General features: G+C 52.7%; 1 protein-coding gene across 4 annotated transcripts in view; it reads left to right on the top strand.

Moving 5' to 3' along the window:
• ATP2A3 (ATPase sarcoplasmic/endoplasmic reticulum Ca2+ transporting 3) overlaps positions 1–16,919 on the top strand; it is a 35,653-nt gene extending 18,734 nt beyond the window's left edge. The window contains exons 11-21 of one of the 4 annotated variants that reach the window (XM_058705465.1): positions 68–199; positions 593–718; positions 1,912–2,130; positions 2,246–2,581; positions 4,372–4,592; positions 5,512–5,714; positions 6,305–6,390; positions 11,076–11,209; positions 11,631–11,748; positions 12,254–12,371; positions 15,421–16,919. In XM_058705465.1, coding sequence (XP_058561448.1) covers positions 68–199; positions 593–718; positions 1,912–2,130; positions 2,246–2,581; positions 4,372–4,592; positions 5,512–5,714; positions 6,305–6,390; positions 11,076–11,209; positions 11,631–11,748; positions 12,254–12,371; positions 15,421–15,437 — 1,710 coding nt within the window. In that variant the 3' untranslated portion in view covers positions 15,438–16,919. Of the gene's footprint in view, positions 1–67; positions 200–592; positions 719–1,911; positions 2,131–2,245; positions 2,582–4,371; positions 4,593–5,511; positions 5,715–6,304; positions 6,391–11,075; positions 11,210–11,630; positions 11,749–12,253; positions 12,372–12,722; positions 12,904–15,417 lie in introns of those variants that run through there. The other 3 variants (XM_058705464.1, XM_058705467.1, XM_058705466.1) reach the window with 3 other exon arrangements.
• The last annotated feature ends 3,704 nt before the right edge of the window (positions 16,920–20,623 follow it).

Below are 20,623 nucleotides of genomic sequence, written 5' to 3'. Positions count from 1 at the left end.
AGGTGAGGCTTGGGGGTCCACTGGAGGCTTTCCTGCTCTTCACGCCCTGTACTCTGGGCCCTACCAGGCTAAGGGCGTATATGAGAAGGTGGGAGAGGCCACGGAGACAGCCCTGACTTGCCTGGTGGAGAAAATGAACGTGTTTGACACCAACCTCCAGGCCCTGTCCCGAGTGGAACGAGCCAGTGCCTGCAATGCGGTGAGTAGAGTGAGAGCTCTGGCCACAGGCCTCATAGCGGGGGCTTCTGGGCAACTAGAGAAGGGAGAGAGGAAGGCGAAATCTTGGGAGGCTTCTGGGAGGAGGAGGGACTTCAGACGCTAGTAAGACTTTGCTAGGAAGAAAAGAGAGGAAAAGACTGAGTGTGGGCGAGGATTCAGAGTTGGGAAGTACACAGCATGGTCAGGAAGTGGCAACCTTTTGGCATTTCTCAGGCTGGAGAGGGAGATGGGGGCTTCCAATGCCAGGCTCAGAGGAGGATAGGCACCATCCCACAGGGAGCAGGAGGCTCTTCGTAGGATCGGGCAGCTGGAAAGAAAGCAGTGAGACTTGCTGGCTCTGCCTCTCACATCCTGACCCTCCTGGGCCCCGTAGGTCATCAAGCAGCTGATGCGGAAGGAGTTTACTTTGGAGTTCTCCCGGGACCGGAAGTCCATGTCAGTGTACTGCACGCCCACTCGCCCTGGCCTGGCAGCCCAGGGCAGCAAGATGTTTGTGAAGGTGGGGCCTGCCTAACTGGCCTAGGGCCGCTGCCCATGTGGAGTCCCTGGGAGATCCGATCTCCAGTGTTCTAAAGAGCCAGTGACTGCAGCTGTGGGAGACCAAGGGAGCTGTGAGGCCCACGGTCAAAGCAGCGGATCCAGAACGAGGGTGGTCAGCCTGCCGTGGGGCACTGGGAGCAGGATCTGGTCTTGGTGGAGATAAAGGCGGGGCTAGGCACCAAGGCCTGTCCCTCACCATGGTCCCAGCTCTGGGCTGAGAGGCACTGCCTCACCACATGACCTTGGGGTCACCTTTGCTCTTCCATGGGCCTCAGTCTCCCCATCCAAATGGCAGGATCAAGCTGGAAGGTCTCGGAAGCCTTTCACCTCTGATGAGGGGCATTGAGGTAGTTGGTGCCCATCTTTGGTGCTTCATGTTTTGGCAGCTGAGTCCTAGAGAGGGAAGTCTCCCATCCAGACTTCTGCCCATAGCACTGTTACTGTCACTGCTTTTCAACCTGACGTAGGAATCACAGCCCTAACTTCATGCTGAAGTGGAAGTTTTAACTTCTTTTGAAATGAAAAGGCTTCTGTATTGGGATCTCAGGCTACTTTGAAAACTTAGCCACTTTGAAAACTCTCCTCTCCTTTGGGGAGAGGGAGAAGGCATGACGAAGGGCTCAGAAGCTATTCCCAGGCCCGGGGTGAGACCCAAGGTGAGACCCCAAGGCTACTGAGGAGCCTGTCACCCCTGTCACATTTTCCCAGGGCCACACCCACCACCCCTCAGCATGGCTGTGTCTCTGGTCCCCAGGCAGGGCTCAGCCTGCTTCCCGTTGCTGAACCCCCCTACAGAATTGGGATCCTGGTAGCACCAGGTTGGCAGGGAAACAGGGCATGTAGGAGGACTGCCAATCCTATTCCCACCCCCTGCCCCAGATGCTGTAGCAGACCTTCTCAGCTCTGGATTGGTGGGGGGAGGGAGGCCTCCCCACGGGCAGCCACTACCCCCCATTCCTTTTGGGTTTCTCCCAGTGGGGCCCCCTTGGTTTCCACTCTGAGCTTCCGGAGAATGGATTCTGGTCCATGCCTTGCTGTGTGTCCCCTTGGATGGCCTTTTCCCATTTCTGGGCCTCAACTTCCTCTGTTGGGCAAGAGGGAAAGGAGGGGTCCTAACTGACAGAGTTACCTCTCCCCTCCCCTGTGACGCAGGGGGCTCCTGAGAGTGTGATCGAGCGCTGCAGCTCAGTCCGAGTGGGAAGCTGCACAGTACCCCTGAACGCCACCTCCAGGGAGCAGATCCTCGCCAAGATCCGGGATTGGGGCTCCGGCTCAGACACGCTGCGTTGCCTGGCACTGGCCACTCGGGATGCACCCCCAAGGAAGGAGGACATGCAGCTGGATGACTGCAGCAAATTTGCGCAGTACGAGGTGCGTGCCAGGGCAGGGCCCAGGGCTGGGAGCCACGTGTCTCTCTGCCAGGGCCGGGCAGGTAGCAGCTTGAGCGTGGGCCCAGGCCCCACTTGCATCTGCGCCCTCCCTACAGATGGACCTGACTTTTGTGGGCTGCGTGGGCATGCTGGACCCTCCAAGGCCCGAGGTGGCTGCTTGCATCGCACGCTGCCACCAGGCCGGCATCCGTGTGGTCATGATCACAGGGGACAACAAAGGCACAGCTGTGGCCATCTGCCGCCGGCTTGGCATCTTCAAGGACACAGAGGATGTGGTGGGCAAGGCCTACACGGGTCGCGAATTCGATGACCTCAGCCCTGAGCAGCAACGCCAGGCCTGCCGCACAGCGTGCTGCTTTGCCCGTGTGGAACCTGCACACAAGTCCCGAATTGTAGAGAACCTACAGTCCTTCAATGAGATCACCGCCATGGTGAGGCCACAAGATGGGAGCCTAGTGGAGGTGGTGAGGAGTTGGGAGGGGGAGGAGGGTCACTGACCGTAGAGCTTGGAAAGAGCAACCCATACAACATCTGTCCCTGCTTCATTCTTATTTTTTCGGCATTTTATTACAAAAAGTCTCAAACACAAAAAGAAATTAAAATAGTTTTTTAGTAAACATCTATAATATCCGCGATCTAGATTCTACAAGTAACGTTCTGTTATATTTGCTTTGCACATACCTATCCATCTATCCATCCTCAATCCAGCTTTTCTTAAGTAAATTTCAAAGTAAATTGCAGGCATCAATACACTTCACCCTCACATAATTTAGAATGCATACTCTATCTAGAGAGCAGCATTTCTTTGTGGTTCTATTTTTTTTCCTTTTTGAGGTAAAACTAACACGCAATGAAATGCACAAGTCTTAAGCATAGCATTCATTTGACATGTTTTGATAAATGCAGACACACCTTTGGGTGTCATCCAAACTCTTATCAAGATAAGGAATATTACCATGGAGACATGAAGTTCCCTCATGCACCTTCCCCATCAGGACCCTCTCCCACAACAGGCCATTTTTCCACCATAGATTGTCTGTCCTAGATTTTCACATGAATGGAATCATATAGTATGTATTCTTGTGTGTGGCTTCTTTGTTTTGAAATTTATCCATGTGGCTTTGGGTATCAGCAGATGATTGCTTTTTTTTTTTTTTTTTTTTTTTTTTTTTTAGCATTGAGTAGCATTCCACTGTGAGTCAGTTTACTTATCCATTCACCTTTCGATGGACATTTTGTTTGGGCCCAGTTTTTGTTTTGTCTCATTCTTGATTACTAACCTATTCATCAACACTCAGCTGACTCTTGAACCCAGTCTCACCCCTGACCTGGCCTCTGTTGACCTCCATCCCCCAGTTCTTTACTTTAATGCTGACCTGTGATCCAGTCTTGACCTTGATACTGAGCTGGGCACCAATCTTGACTTGACCATAATTATAATCTGGTTCTTGACTTTATTTTTGACCTTCATATTGACTTGGTCCCTGACCTTGAACTTGACCGTCTTAATCTGATTTTTACTTTGGGTCAGCCCTAAATGGGCTGCAGTCTTGACCTGCACCCTCACCTGATCCTTGACATTGACCTTGACCTCCAACCCAATACTTTTTGTAGACCTCAACTTTATGTGGCCTCTAATCTTCACCTTGACTGCAACTCCAACCTTGTCTGTGACATCACTCCTGATGTGGGCCATAACCTTGATTTGGCCTTTGACTTTGACTTGACCTTTGCCTTAGTCTAGTTTTTAATTTTGAGTCTGAGTCCAGTGTGACCCTGACCTTCACCTTGGCTCCAGCCTTTACCTTAACTATAACACCCACCTGATCCTTTGCCTGGGCCACAACCTTGACCTCATCCCTGACTTAACCTTAACTTTGCCCTTAACCTCAGCTTTGTATTTTATACCACATCCAACCTGAATTTCATCTCTATCCTCATCAGTGACCCACTGTCATCCCCAAGTCCACCCTCACCATCTTCTCTGACCTTAGAATTGACCTTCTCTTCAAATTTGTCCTTGTCTGCAACACTTGGCTTCCCCCTCTGCCTCATACCCCAGCCCAATCTCTGAGCTCATTCTCAACCTCACCATTTGTTTTGTTCAGCTGTCTGCTTCCTTGGGGACATCCCCTGAGCTTAGGGATAGGCTTAGTTGAGAGGAGTCAAGGAGGTGGAAGAGAAGTTTCTCAGGCATGGTCCTACCTACCTTGGCCCCTAGACTGGAGACGGGGTGAATGATGCCCCGGCTCTGAAGAAAGCAGAGATTGGCATTGCCATGGGCTCCGGCACAGCTGTGGCCAAGTCGGCAGCCGAGATGGTGCTGTCAGATGACAACTTTGCCTCAATTGTGGCTGCAGTGGAGGAGGGCCGGGCCATCTACAACAACATGAAGCAATTCATCCGCTACCTCATCTCCTCCAATGTCGGCGAGGTTGTCTGGTGAGGCCCTGCATTTCCTGTTCCCAGCCCTCTGGACCAGCTCTAGGTCACTAAGGGAAATGCCTGTTCCTCGGATGGGGCTGTAGGGATAGAGGAACACATGCCCTGCCCTGGAGACGGCCTTCTAGGACCTCATCTCAAGGAGGGCAGGGCCTTGTCATTCTTCAGAGGCCTTGGTTCATCCCGGCCCCCAAGGAGATACCTAAAAAGTCCCTGTCATTCCTCTAGCCATAATCCCCACACTCACAGTTGCCAAGATGGGTGAACTAGCACTGCTCTGGGGCAGTAACGTGTTCACGTGTGTGTGTGAGTGTGTGCACACAGGTGTGTGCAAACATGGCGTGTGTACCCGAATGAAAGGTGTGGGCAGCCATGTGCATATGTGCTCTTGTGCATCTTGAGGCATAAGCAGAAGCACGGAGGATTTGTGCCAGCATCTAATTTGTACACATTTAGGTTCATGTGTGAGAGGTGCCTGTGGGGGATGGTGAGCACATGTTTGCTTGGACACATGTGACTTCTGTCACCTCTGCTTGTCCGGGCAAGCATGTAGGTGTTTGCTTGTGTTTGTGCGATTGTATGGCCTGTGCTGTTTTTACTTCTGTCTGCGAACAAATTGTATGTGCTCAGGCATGCATTGTCCACATGTGTACATGCCCTAGAGAGGAGTTCTGGCCTAAACAGGAGAGGCCTAAAGAGCAGAATCATCCAGCCTCCAGAGCTGAGATTAGGAGGCACGAGTGGTCCAGTGTGAAGCAGAGCCATGTATATGCAAGTCTCACTTGTGTGCACACAATAAGAACTAGAAAAGTGAGGTGGGGCTCCTGTGAAGACAGTAGGTGAGCTTCCCAGTCTAGAGTGTGAGTAGGAGCTGGGCTCTTCAGTTGCTGGGCCCTAGAGCCTCTGACCCTGGTTCCAGCATCTTCCTCACGGCAATTCTGGGTCTGCCGGAAGCCCTGATCCCTGTGCAGCTGCTCTGGGTGAACCTGGTGACGGATGGCTTACCTGCCACAGCCCTGGGTTTCAACCCACCAGACCTGGACATCATGGAGAAGCTGCCCCGGAACCCTCGTGAGGCCCTCATCAGTGGCTGGCTCTTTTTTCGATATCTGGCTATTGGAGGTGAGTGGGGCCCCAGCCCTCAGTGGGGTTTCAGGAGCTTCCTGAGAGCTTCTATCAGGGATCCTTGCAAACTGCAGACAGTATGACTCAGCCTGGCATAGGCCAAAGGAAGCTGTGTGGGCTCATCTAATGGAAAATACTAGAGCATTCCTCAGGCATGGCTGGATCCAGGCCTCAGTATCACTGGCCTATTTTGGCTCTGCCTCAGCTCCATTCTCGGACAGGTGCTCCTTGAGATGGAAAGATGGCTGCTGCAGCTGTAGCCCTCATGTTTACTCTCTTACAACCCCCAATTCAGCAGAAGAGAGAGTATCCGTCAGTAATATAATCAAAGTCTCAGGTCTGTTCTTGGCCCACATTGGGCCACCTGCTTATCTCCTAGCCAGTCACCATGGCCAGGGGTGTGGCAGATGTTGATTGCCAATCAGGGCCCACCACTGTCACTAAGGGTAGGTGCTATAAACCACATGGCTCAGAGAGGGAGAGGGCGGTTCCCTGACAGAAACTCAGGGCATTTTTAGGAAGGGGAAATGGATGCCAGAAAACCACAGCTATCCACTATAGCCAGCTTCCTCCTGCCCTCCTTGCAGTGTACGTAGGCCTGGCCACGGTGGCTGCCGCCACCTGGTGGTTCCTATATGATGCCGAGGGACCTCACGTCACCTTCTACCAGCTGGTAAGCAAGGATGGCCAGGGACTCTGTTGGGGTTATTTCTGAGGTAGAACTCACTGCCCAAGTTGTTGGAGCTCCAGGGGAAAGGGATCTGGAACTCCATGGTTGGCCAATGGCTGTCCCTCCCTACCCCCATACACATACATAGACATCCACCATCTAAGGAGCCAAGCTGAGAAGCCACTGGAAACCTAGAGATAGCAGCCCGGCCCCAGAGCCAGAGAAGCGGTTACTGCTTCTCCCAGTCATTTGGTTAGGGGGCTGCCAAGGGGCATAAATGCCCAGAAGTATCTTGCCTTTATCAGGGAACCCCCAAAACATTGAGGGTTCAGAGATATGTAGAACTTCAGGTGGAGGGTCAATAAGGAGTTAAGACGGGCACCTGGGTGGCTCAGTTGGTTAAGTGTCCGACTTTGGCTCAGGTCATGATCTCACGGTTTGTGAGTTCAGGCCCTGCGTTGGGCTCTGTGCTGACAGCTCAGAGATTGGAGCCTGCTTTGGATTCTGTGTCTCCCCCTTCACCGCCCCTCCCCCCCCTTCAGAAATAAATATACATTAATTTTTTTTTTTTAAATAAGGAGATTAAGAATGGAGGGAAGAATCTGCCAGGCTCTCCCTCCCCACCCCACCCCTATAACAACATGCTTCTCAAGAAAGGGATCCACTGACCTCTTGAAGTCACCTAGCTGGTACATGCCCACCACAGGGCTGGCTTAGCTCAGCACAGCTCTGAACTGAGCAAGCAAGGAGACCCCTCAGCTCTGTCTGTCAATCTGATCCTCTGTCTGGGCATCTCCTTTGCTTGAAAGAACCTTTGCAGTGAATCTGGCAATGTCAGTTTTGGAATTCTCATGTAAAGCTGAGAGCTGCAGGGATTTGGGATCTTTTTCCTCTGAGAGTGTCTGTCTTCATTACCTTCTTGTAGATAGAAGAGCTCAAAAGAGGGACCTGACTCATTGCCCCATCCTCCCTGGGGAGGCTCTGTGATGATTTCAGGCATTCTCGCAGTGTTCGTATCTAGGTGCAGTCAGCTCAGGGACGCTTTTCTTGTACCCACCAGCCCTGAAGCTCATGGGCTCTCCTTTCTTGCAGCAGTGCAGAGCATAGGCCCATGCCCTCATCCCAAAGGCTCGTGCCCCCAAGCCCTTGTCAGAAGGCTCGGGCCAGCCTCAGGCACCTCTGCTCATTTAGCTCCCGTGGGAGCAGCAAGATGCAGAGCAAGGGCGTGCTCACCATCCCGCTGCTGCCTTCTTCCAGCATTGTCTCAATTAACCTCCTTTATCTATAGATCTCAAATCTCCCAGGATCCCCCTCTCCCCCGCCACTGCGCTCTCAATGTTTCTTCTGAGCCCCAGTCCCAAAATTCCAGCTGGATACCTCCTCTGAGGTGTCCCACAGGCCCATTGTATTCACTAAGTCCAAGATCAGATCTATCACCTTTCCCCAGATAATCCCTTTCCTTCATCCCCATCTCAGTTCTACTGCCTCCCTGGTCACCCATGCCAGCCAGACAGCTGGGGGTCGTGGTAGACACATACCCCACGCCCACTACGAATTAGTCGCCAGTCCCCTTGGTGCCAACTTCCCAACTGTCCTCAGGTCATTCCATTTCTCATTTATCCATCTGGTTAAGAAATGGCTATTAAGCACCAACTGTATGCCAGGCACAAATTAGTAGTGACCAAGCAGGCAAAGTCTCTGGAAAGAGCTGGGAAGAGCATGGCAGTGGGCGTTCACATTTTAAGGTGAGAAGTGCTGCGGCAGAGAATGCAGGTGTCTCTGAGACCTGGAGGTGGTCAAAGGTTAGACCTAAGGTAGAACTTTCAGCTTCAGATGCTGGTTTCAGCAGAACTGACTAGAGCCTTCTCCCCCTCCCCCACCTGCTTGGTTCCTGAAGAAAGCTGTCAAAAACACAGCAGTGACTAAGAGCACAAAGTATGGAGCCTGGATCCAGGCTGCCCGGGGTTCAAACCCTAGTTCCACCACACACCAGCTGTGTAACTCTGGACAGGCTACTTAACCTCTCTGTGTTAGTTTCCTTATCTACAAAATGGATAATAATAACAGATCTGCCTCAGCCTCATAAGGCTATCAGGAGGATTAACTGAGTCAATGCTTGTAAAGTGCTTAGACCAACATCTGGCACATAGTAAGAGCTATGTACAGATGAATTAAGTTAGTGAAACACAGAGGAGGCCTTGCAGCATAAGGTAAATAGGAAATAGCCAGAGAGGCAAAGGGAAGGAATAGGCAGAACAGTGGCTTCACCCAAAGAAACGGGCCCCCACCACCACAAGGCTCATGATGAAACTAGGAGACTGAGGTTTCAGCCCGATGTACCTTCTAATCAATTCAGGAGGCCACTCTATGACCCATGACCTGGGGCATAATGTATGCATGTGGCAGAGGCACACAGGTAAAACCCAGAAGGTTTAAACTGGACAGTGTATTTATCTATTGAAACCTCTTAGTGTGATCCTTTTTGTATTTTTTCCCTCTGCACATGCATAAGGATCTAGGCGTGCACATGCCTGAGTGGGAGGTGTGTATACGGCATTTGTATGTACACGTGTACACAGGCCATTGAGATCTGGAAAGGGGGGGGTGGGGGGGTGCTGACCACAGTGGCACAACAGGCAGGGGCATTTGGTCTTCTTGCTCTATGATCAGTGCCAAATAAAAACATGCATTTGTCCCAAATACTGGAGCTCGATTTGGGGAGAAAATCCCACTGCTGGCTTAAATGAGATAAGAACCTCCATCTCTTTGTTAAAATAAGAAATCTGACCAAGCCTTAGCCTTTTGTTAATTTTTTATCCTGCATGAGGGAGAAAAGGAAAGTGCTAGCGGCCCCTTCTGGCTGAAAGTCACCTTACCCATATTTATGCAGTGTGGGAAAACAGGGATGTTTTTTTTTTTTTTAATTATTATTTATTTATTTATTTACTTTTTTTAATATATGAAATTTACTGTCAAATTGGTTTCCATACAACACCCAGTGCTCATCCCAAAAGGTGCCCTCCTCAATACCCATCACCCACCCTGCCCTCCCTCCCACCCCCCATCAACCCTCAGTTTGTTCTCAGTTTTTAACAGTCTCTTATGCTTTGGCTCTCTCCCACTCTAACCTCTTTTTTTTTTTTTTTTCCCTTCTCCTCCCCCATGGGTTCCTGTTAAGTTTCTCAGGATCCACAGAAGAGTGAAAACATGGTATCTGTCTTTCTCTGTATGGCTTATTTCACTTAGCATCACACTCTCCAGTTCCATCCACGTTGCTACAGAAGGCCATATTTCATTCTTTCTCATTGCCACATAGTATTCCATTGTGTATATAAACCACAATTTCTTTATCCATTCATCAGTTGATGGACATTTAGGCTCTTTCCATAATTTGGCTATTGTTGAGAGTGCTGCTATAAACATTGGGGTACAAGTGCCCCTATGCATCAGTACTCCTGTATCCCTTGGATAAATTCCTAGCAGTGCTATTGCTGGGTCATAGGGTAGGTCTATTTTTAATTTTCTGAGGAACCTCCACACTGCTTTCCAGAGCGGCTGCACCAATTTGCATTCCCACCAACAGTGCAAGAGGGTTCCCGTTTCTCCACATCCTCTCCAGCATCTATAGTCTCCTGATTTCTTCATTTTGGCCACTCTGACTGGCGTGAGGTGATATCTGAGTGTGGTTTTGATTTGTATTTCCCTGATGAGGAGCGACGTTGAACATCTTTTCATGTGCCAAAACAGGGATGTATTTACTGGACAGGAGCTCAGACAGCCGGTCATTTTACAGGCTTCTCTTTGAGGGTTATTTTTACAGCATGTGATTCCAGTTTCTAAACCTTTAGCTTAAAAGATCTCTGTGTTCAGAGGAGAGTCCAGAGAACAAATTTATATTATTAGAGAACAGAGCTGTTTAACAGTTATGAACATTCACACTCATCCCAGCAATGCAAAAGAGAACAAGCCAGAAGTTCTCATACATGGCCTCAGCTCAGCATCTTATCACAGAAGAATCTGTGAGCAAAGTTTACGAACAGGAAGAAAACTCTCCCCCGGGACTGCAGGGGCAAGAGCCACTTCCCTTATCAAGCCCCGAGAGCTTCTTCTTAATTATGAAGAAGCTGTGTAGTAAGCCTGCACCTAGCAATTCATTAATCCACGTTGTAAGCAAAAGGCAAGTGTGGTAGAGCTCAATTTCCGTGGCAGAATTGGAGGGAAGTATGAGTGGAATCTTATTTAATGGTGATTAGGAGTACATGCAGCCTTTGTCTACCCACCAAAGGTGAATTCTATTCAAACAATTTGGCTGATTGGTTTTCATAGGCATTTATTTATTCTGTGGTCTCAGGTAATCACCACCCTCAGTCCTGCATCCCCAGTATTCAGGGCTCCCCAAGCACCTTCAGGGTAATGCCTGCATCCTCCCTCTGATCCCAGGGCCCTCTGCTGTCCTCCCCATCCTAATGCTAGCTTCTCCTTTCTCTGGAACAGTGTAGTACCTCTGACCCCATCCTGGGTAGGCACCCCTCCTTGGGCCCACCCCATGGCAGCACCCTGCCCATTGGTTGTATTATGTCCTTAGATATAGGCTGAGGACGGAGTGAGGCTTCCCTCTTCCCCCACTCTGGCCCCTCCCTGACCACTGTTCTCCCCCACCCCACCCAACCCCACCTTGGTGCCCTCAGAGGAACTTCCTGAAGTGCTCCGAGGACAACCCACTCTTTGCTGACATTGACTGCGAGGTCTTTGAGTCACGCTTCCCCACAACCATGGCCTTGTCTGTGCTGGTGACCATTGAAATGTGCAATGCCCTCAACAGGTGGGCTGGGCTGAGGGGCCCGGAGCGGGTTGAGGGATGGGGGGGTGAGGCCTAAGTGTGGGGGCTGAGGATCAGAGGGGTCCAGAAGAGGGTTTTGAGGATGAGTGGGGCCAGAATTGAGATCTAGGGAACAATGAGGGCCAAGACTGGGGTCTAAAGAAACGGAGGGGCCAGGATTGGGTCTGAGGGACAGAGAAGGGAGGTTCAAGCTCTAAGGACAGGCTGCTGGGGGGCTGAGCAGACAACTGTGACACATCCCTCCCAGCTGCACTGGCCTCCCAGAAGCACTCCAGCCTACAGGCCCAATTAGGGAAATTCTGAGGCTCAGGCCACTCCCTGCACCTCCACATGGGTGGATGGGTGCCCACCGCAGGGCCTGCTCCCATCCGGGCCCAAGATGAATATCCTGTACCATTGGCAGCGTCTCGGAGAACCAGTCGCTGCTGCGGATGCCACCCTGGCTGAACCCTTGGCTGCTGGCAGCTGTGGCCATGTCCATGGCCCTGCACTTCCTCATCCTGCTGGTGCCACCCCTGCCCGTGAGTTTCTGCCCGACTCCAAACCCCTTCTGCAACAGGGTCCAAACCTTTCTTTAACATTTCTGGCCCTGGGTTGGTCACTGGGCCTCTGTGGACCCTTTTGCTATGGAAAGCCTGGAGGACTGGGAGTGGGGAGATCTGAAGGTGCTTGGTGCACACAGCCTGTGCTTCAGGAGCCCTCAGACTTGGGGAACAGAAGAGGTGGAGACCAGACTTCTTGTTCTGGGGAATTTCCCAAGGCTAGGGCAGGAGGAAACACTATGCTCTTCCCCAGTACAGAATGCCTCCCACTTCTCAACAGGACCAACAGGATTTTGTCCTTGGCTAAGGGCAGGGGAGGGCACTTCTGGCAGGGGAAACAGAGTGGACAAAGATCTGGAGGTGGGACCTCAAGGAGCATCTTGGAGTTGCTCATGTCGGGTCCATTGCAGCCCAGGTGTATGAAGCAGGTGGATCGCAGGGACATGAGAAGTCCTTCCCTTAACCAAACCTCCCCACTCCCCAGCTTATTTTCCAGGTGACCCCACTGAGTGGGCGCCAGTGGGTAGTGGTGCTCCAGATATCTCTGCCTGTCATCCTGCTTGATGAGGCCCTCAAGTACCTGTCCCGGAACCACGTGGATGGTGAGTAGGAAGCCCCAGACCCTCCCCACCCTGCTTGCCTCTAGCCTGTTTCCCTGCCCGCTTCCCTGCCTGCCTCTGCTCCCAGGTGGCAATGGGCTGGTGCCAGCTTCAACCTCCCTGTCTATACAGAGAAAGAAGTATTCTTGGATCACCAAGTAGAGGACAAGAAGGGGCTCTGCTCTGGTGGCTGTGACTCATGATACCTGCAGGGTCTTGTGCTACAAGGGCACAGCCAGCAGGATCACTACTCAGGGCCATGCTGCCTCCCTCTCCTCACTTGCCATCCACCCTGCATGGCCAGGCCCAGTGTGCCCTTCTCTGGGCCTTGGCCTCTGACTTCTCTGAACCCAGCCTGTCTTAATGCAGATATTCTCAGGGCAGTCTCCCAGGCATGGAGTGGGCAGCCACTGACCACCTCCAGGATCCCAGACCACACTGGATTGGCCTCTTTGGTGTTACCTTGTAGGAGGGTGGAAGAGGGTGTTCTCTGTTTCTAAGCTCACAGCTCTGGGTCTGCCTTGATCCAGTAATAGAGGAAGAATGGCAGGGTCAGCATTGGAGGCAGTGTTTAGAGGAGGAGGCTGGCATCCATCTGCCAGCTTCTGCTGGTGGAGGAGCCTGAGAGAGTAGGTTATTCTAACCTCCCAAGGACAAGGGAGGCACCGTCTTCTCACTGCCAGAGCTGCCTAGAAATGGAAGAAGGCAGGGATGAGAAACTCCCTGTTCCTGGGAGTTTGAGCCAAGGCAGTAGCCCCGTGGCCAGATTGCTAGGGAGGGTCTGGATTAGTCCCAGCTATAGCCCAAGGCCTGCACTGGAGCAGCTGGGTCCTTGAGGGTCATCTCAGGCAGGAATGTGTCACGGCCCCAGGGGAGGGAGCCTGGAGTTGGGGGGAGGGCTATAAATAGATCACGTGCTTGTCATTCCATAGGGGCCAAGACGATCAATCGGCTTCTGTCTCACACTGGCCAACCCTCCTAGACGCTGTAAACATTTTATCTTATTAAAGAGGCTAAAACAAGTTGGCCTTCTTTCTCTGGAGAAGCTGGCCCACCACAGGTCTGTCCATAGTGTGACCAGACCATTTAGAGGTGGAAGTAGGTGCTCAGCCAAAGCAAGGCCTTGTTGGGACCCACGGGTGAGGTAGCGGGAGCCAGACAAGGCATTTTGCCCCCAGTACGGTTCTTTCTGACCCACCCACCGTGGACACTCCTAGGGAGCTGAAGAAGGAGAAGTAGGACTGTCACCTAAAACTCCACCCTTGGGGGCCCAGGGCTTCTCCATTTCTGGCTGAAGCACAGAGGTGACCTACCAGGAATTCTGCTGGCCGGCCTTGATCACGCTATCTCACCTGGGAAGTCAGGCCTCATTGGCAGCTCGGGCAGTTTCTCTGTCTTCCCTGAGAGCCTTCCCTAGCAGCCATATCTGCTAAGGAGTTCAGCACATTTTCTTGAGAAAACTTAGAAGTGAGAAAATTTCTCGGCCAATGGGGAAAAGCCTATGTTCGGCACTGGCTGGCACATGGTGGAAGCTTCCTGGCCTGAGAGGAGGGAAGGCACCTAACAGGACAGGGCAGGTTGGAAGGGCTAGGCAAGAAGCAATCCCTGCTGGCTAAGGGTTGCAGGTGATTTCCAGAAGAGACAAGATCTAAGCAGAGGTTCAAACGGGGAGGATGGAACTTGGGGGTGAAAGGGCTGGGCTAGCATGGCTTGGTGTCTCTAGTGGGGCTGGGACTCAGAGTGCAGGGTAGAGAAGTGAGGCTACAGTGTGGAAAGGGCCTCGAATGCCAAGGTAAGGACCCTGGGCATTATCCTCATGGCAGTGTGAGCCACAGAAGGGTAGAAGCATGGAAGGGACTGGGGTAACCATGGAGGACAGATGGGAGGGTCAAAGCAGGGAGGCTGATGAGCTGTGTTGAGCTGGTCTAGGGGGAGACACTGAGTCCCAGCCCAGGGCGAACTGGTCCTGGGCAACACCTCCACCTCCACCATTAACCTGAGATGTTGACTACGGTTCTGGTGAGGCTTGGCTTGAAAGGGCGGTACCCTGCTGTAGGGAGTGGCTATGGGGCCCACAGGAAAGACTCAGGCTGGGCACCTGCAGCCACATCTGAGAGGTGGCCTGGTGTGTGCCTGCCACAAGCCCAGACAGCTCTGCCCTGTGTGGCTGCAGAGTCCCTTGGGCCTTCTAAAGTCGGATGGGGCGGGGGTGAGAGAGGGGACCCTGTTACATTCCCAGCCAGCCTGGTGGCCTTTTAGGGAAGTTTTACTGAGGCCTGATACTTATAAGCTTCCCTATGATTTATGAGGGATGTGTCCTGGGGAGAATTGCGGATGCCGGGTCATCCGCAGGGGGTAGGCGAGGGCGGGTGGTCCTCTTGCCCCATCTCTTGGCCATACCTAGGTGTGACTGAGCAGCTGTCAGGCAGAAGCCAAAGGGCCAGACTGAGGGGAAGGGAGGCCCAGAGGAGCTGATCTGGGAGAGTCCAGAATGCGAGGGGGGCTTGCACTTTATTCTGAAGGCAATGGAGAGCCATCAAAGGGGATGACAGGCTGGATTTGTAATGTGATGCCAGGGGCAGGAGGGTGATGGTGAGGTAAGATGGGGGCTAAGAGCAGGGCTGAGAGGACTTGAGGCACGGGGCAGCAGGAGGAAGAGAACTCGAGAGACACCGGTGGTAAACTCAGCAAGCCTGAGTCTGTGGGATGAACAAAGAGTTCATGCCACCAGTTTCTGGATGTCGTCATGCTAGGTAGTGGTTCCCCAAACTGAAAACTGAGAGGAAAATACGCCCTGGAGTGGGCTGGAGGTGTTGATAGAACATGTGGAGTGAAGGAGGCCCAGGGGGCATCAGGGAAATGTGCCCGGGCAGCAGCTGGATACGTGGAGCTGCATCAGAAGACTCAGTGGAACTGGGTCCCCTGACTGATACCGTGGGAGAATGCAGCTGTCCCGAGAGAAATGGAGGGTGGGAGGGGCCAGACAGAACCAGTCTGGCTGTGTACCGTCACACGTACATCTCAGCATACTCTCGGGTCTTTCTTCCAGAAGAAAAGGACAAGAAGTGAGTGCTGGGAACAGAGTGGAGTCTCCAGTGCGTACCTCAGCCTGATGATGCCCAAGCGTTCACTCCTACTCCCCACACTGCCATCACGCTCACCGCTTGCTCACTGGGCCCTGCCGAGGGTCTCTGTCCTCGCTTCCATATGCATGGGGGCTGTGCAACTCATGCCTCTGGGACTCTCCTGGGAAGTTCACCCCTGACGTTCCGGCTCCAGGGCAGCAGCCTAGGAGGGGCCTGCCCAGAAGCCAGAGCTGGAAGCAGATCCAGACATGCAGAGGCCTCTACCCCCAGATCTATGAGCACATTCTGGAGCAGGCACCCCCTTGCTTGGAGGCTGGGCATTTTACTTGGTCACTGGTGCTTCTGTACTGATGGAGGACTCCTGGAGTTCCTGCTAGCTCTGACCTCTCACTTAGTGCCTGGTCTGGGGCCTGGTCAGAGGGACGGGGGGCGGTGAAGGGGAGGACATCTGGGCCCAGCTGTGCACAGTGAGGGCAGACAACCCCCCTCCACTCTGCTCTTTTCCCACAAAGTTGGCACGTGAGGGTTTGAGCTTCTTACTGTTTATATGTGCAGGGGGTTGAAGGGTCAGTGGGAGGGAGATGGTGGTAGTGGGGCGGGGGGGGGGGGGTGCTGGGTAAGGATCCCCTTCCCAGGAGACAGCTGGCTTGGCTGCCTCAGTTCTGGATACTCCCAGACTGAGATTTCCCTGTCCTAAGCAAATGAGACATGGCAAGTCTCGTTGCTGTCCAGTCTGCCAAGCAGAGGCTGGATTTGCCCTCCATGTCCCTGGTGCCTAAGACCCCAGACATCCTTGGGTACCTGATCACTGTGCCCTCTCAGCTCAACCCTGTGTGCACCATCCCACAGTCTGCATGGCTGGGTGATTCTGAGTCCTCTAGACTCTCAGCCTCACTCTTCACCTCCAACCCCACATATCCATGAGCTGAAAGGATGTCACTAAGAATGGCTAGTTACCCAACAGCACTTACTCTCCCTCCGTCATTGCTGGAAGAATGTGTGTCCATTGTGGATCATGTTGGATGATGGGAAAAGAGCGTTTGATGGACATAAATGTTCTTTTAATTCGGCTCTTGCCCCTCTGGCAAAAATTAGGCATGGAAGAGAACAGTGGGTCAATGTACATCCTCACCCCTCCTGGAGAGTATACCAAGTGATTCTTTTATGTGTAAATCAAGACTCACATCCCTGTCCTGGTCCCCAGAATCAAAAAGCGCCCTTAGCCTGCCTTGCAGACAAATGGGCTCCAGGCTCTGCGGCCTCTTACCACACCTTTCTTCCCTCCCCTCTCTCAGTCAGGCGGGGCTCCCCTGGGCACTAGCCCACAGAGATTCTCTGCTTCCGTCCTGCTGAAGGGAAGGGAGATCTTGAGGTGGGGGACGGTGGGAGGGCCCTGAACCCACCTGTTGACGTGACGCTGGCGGAGAAATAAAGGTTGAGTGCGGGGGGCAATGGAGGATCATCACCATCTGTTTTGCTAATGAGTGGCTCCACCATCTGCCCATGTGTCTACCTGAGCTGTTACCAGCTATACCCACCTCACCTCTGGGAACAAGAGTCAAGGTCTGGGGTTCCCACAGTGCCAGCCAGGGATTGCCCTCTTCCTCTGAGATAAGGCACTGACTTCCCCAGCCACTCCCAAATGGCAGAGACACAACTCTGCTCCTCACAGGGACAGCACTTGATAGTTGGTGCATGTGTTCAAACCCCCTGCACATGTTAAGACTCACATGTCATCAGTGAGGAAACAGGCTGGGAGGGGTTTATGACTTGGTCTGGGGCAGGGCTAGGCCTGGAACCTAAATATCAGGGGCCTCCAGCCCTGACTATTCTGTGGGTCCTGAATCTCTCCCTGAGGTTTCTCGCTCTGCTTCCTTGCCCTCCTTGAACCCCAAGGATGCCTTCAATTTCTGACCCTTCCAAGCCCAGCTCAAAGGCACCTCTCCATGGCTTCCTTCAGCTCACATTGTCCAAGAGCCTTTGAGAGGCTGCTTGATATTAACTCCTGACTCACCCAAGTGACCCTGCCCTCTGGGAGCAGGGGCTCTGCAAAAGGAATTAGCTGTGCGTCCCCATCTCCCTGATTTCCTTCCTCTGTAGGGAAGATTCATTCATGAAGTTTCTGTATCTAATCCTTTGCCCAGCTGCCTTGGGAAGGGAAATCAGGCCCTGCCCACAGAGCCAGAGACAGGACTGACTTTGGAATTTGCGAGCTGAGTACAAAATGAAAATGCGGAGCCCTTTGTTTAAAAAGTAAGAGTTTCATAACAGTGACAGCAGAGCATTAAAACCAAGACCAGGGCCTTTCTGAGCATGGGGTCCAGTGCACCTGCCTAGAGCACACATCCATGAAGCCAGCCATGACTGGAAGAGACAGCACTCGCCCTTAGGAGCTCCTAGACTTTATGTGGGGGGAAGGGCAAGATTTGGCACACGGCTCACAGCTGGAGCCAAGGATGGGCAGGATGCTTCCTTCTGCGTGGTCCATCACTAGGACCTCTCAGATCCCCAAACCTCTGCATACTCTGCATCTCCCTGGGTGCCCAGCCAGCTCCTTGAGATGGGCCAAGCCAGGGGTTAGGGCTCCATTTTACGGATAAAAGATCCCCAAGACTCTGAGAGCCTGACTATGTAGCTGATTTCCTCATGATGTATAGGCAGAGTGTGGAGCTAAGATGGGCTCGGGGGGCTTGCTTAGGAGACAGGGCAGCTCCAGGACTTCCATCAGCTGCTGGAGGTCATGGGCAGGCCGGCTTCACCTCTGCCCCCACCCAAGCCTGCACAAACCCAGCCTTGCCAGCCCACAGCATGGAGCCTGGCAGGTCAGGATGGAGCAGCCAAGGTAAACAGAGGTTTCCTACCTCACAGCCACTCACCCAAGAGGGAGTTCTGGGGCAAGCCCCGGCTCACTTTGCACTGGCTCAGGGATGGCAGCTGCCAAAATGTCCGTGGCCTTTTCCTGCCCCCTCCATTGGCCCATGTTGTGCTTCCCATGCCTCCCATGCTACACCCCTCACAGGGGTAGGAGAGACCTCGTTGGGGCCGTACCGGGAGAAATGGAGGTACAAAATCAGAAAATGACCTAACGTCCACACAAAGAACTGAACTCAACTGTCTGTGGCAGCTTTACTCATCACAGCCCCAAACCGAACACAACCCAAATGACCATCAACGGGGGAAGGACAACAAGCTGTGGTATGTCCATACGACAGAATACTTCTCAGTGAAAAAAAGGAGCAAGCTATTGATATATGCCACAGCATGGATGAAGCTTAAAACCCTTGTGCTGAGTGAAAGAAGCTCATACTGTGCAATTCCACCTCCATGAAATTCTAGAAAAAGCAAAACAAATCTAGTGACAAAACAGATCAGTAATTGGCTGGGGGTTGGGGAGAGATTGACAGCAAAAGAACAGGAGGGAACATTCTAAGGTGACAGATGACAGGGGTGGGGGTGGGGGTTACATGCATTTGTCAAAACTCATCAAACTCTGTGCCTAAAATGGGTACATTTTATTGTATGTCAGTTACTCCTCAATACAGTTGGATTTAGAAGAGAAGATAGAGGTAGGAGCCCGAGGAGGTGGGTGGGCACGTGGCTGCCATGTGGGTGTAAAAGTTTCAGCAACATCAGGAGGCAAGGAGACAAGCCTCCCAAGGAGCGCTCAGTGTTTAGGGAGCAGGGACCTAGATCGGCCCAAGGAGTCCCCATATTCCAGGGGCAGGAAGTGGATGGGGACCAAGAGGAAATGACTCAAAAGGATGGAGGAGAACCAGGGGGTTGTGATGCCTCAGATGCTGGGGAGAAGGGGCTCCGGCCAGGTCATGGCCCACAGCTGGGGAGGTTAGAAGAGGCCAGAGAAGCAGTGCAAGGTCTGGGAGAGGCCAACCATGAGGACCCCTGCTGTGGCCTCCCCATAAATGCCTGGCAGTGTCCCCTACAACCTCCGCTTGACAGTGTCTGTACACTGGCCCAGGGCCCTGTTCTGGCCATCATCTAAGGAGTCGAGTGGCGTTGAGCGAGCCCTGGGACACTGACGGGCCCGGTGTGGGGGACTGGCCTGAACTCTTCAAGCAGAGGTGTTATCCCTGCAACTCTGGGACCCTGAATGGCTAAGGAGACCATTGGAATCTGTGCTGACCCCCTTGAGGGCCTGGGCTGGCCTCCAGGACGGACACAGGCCCCCTCTACACTCCATAGAGCGGCTAAATTTAGCCAGGCAGAGGAGGCTGTCTTGGGGCTGAGGGCTTGGCAGCACTGCTTTGTCTCCCTACAAGGTCTGGCCCAATACCAGAGCCAGCCACTTGGCCTTTGGGCTTATAAGGTCTGGCAGCTCTCAAATACTGGAGTCTCGGGGTGGGCTCTGGGCCAAGCTCTCAGACTTTGGGGAGCCTCCTCTCCAGCCACTGGCCAGCATGGGAGCTACTTAGCCAAGGCACTCAATTTCTAGAGCCTCAGTTTCCTTATCTGTAAAATGGGGGTTTCGGTGCTTACATCACAGGGCTGTTTTAAATAACATCTGTGGAGTGTGAAAGCACCACGTCCCCTGTAAACTCTGACCCCTGCCCTGCCCACCCCTGCTCCCCACAATGCCTAGAACAATCACAGATGTCTGTCCCTGGGGATGCTGGAGTGGGGGCAGGGGCGGGAAAACATAGTCCTGGATGGAAAGATGCATTTTAGAACCAGTGAAAGATGCATTGATCCTATCAGCTGCCTCTCTTACTCTGGCAAAGTTACTAGGAAAAAAGAGATCTGGGAAGAGAAATGCAATTGCTTTTACTTCTTTTTCTTTGGGGCGTGCTCTAGATATGAAAACCTCAAGTGAAATAATCCTCCATGACAGTCTGTTTTCTGAATGTCAGGGTCAGAACTGAGGCTCTAACAGGAGCAGATGTGTGTGCTCCAAACAAGGGTGTCTGAGTAGCTAAGGAGACCCATTGGAGCCTTGTGCCGAAACCCCTTGAGGGCCTGGGCTGGCCTCCAGGATGCGCAGAGGCCCCCTCTGCACCCCACCGGCCACTAAATTTAGCCAGGCAAAGGAAGCCATCTGTCCATTGGTCCATCTGTCTGTCAGCAAGGCTGGCTCCTTGGAACGGGGGAGAGGGGAGAAGAAGGAGGAGGAGGTGGAGGAGGTCACGGTGATGGTATCCAAAGGGCAGATACAGA

The sequence above is a fragment of the Neofelis nebulosa genome, chromosome 16 (assembly GCF_028018385.1).
Source record: "Neofelis nebulosa isolate mNeoNeb1 chromosome 16, mNeoNeb1.pri, whole genome shotgun sequence".
In the NCBI taxonomy this organism is placed as follows: domain Eukaryota; kingdom Metazoa; phylum Chordata; class Mammalia; order Carnivora; family Felidae; genus Neofelis; species Neofelis nebulosa.
The sequence above is the reverse complement of the archived record's forward strand: the minus strand, read 5'-3'. Positions and strand labels throughout refer to the sequence as shown.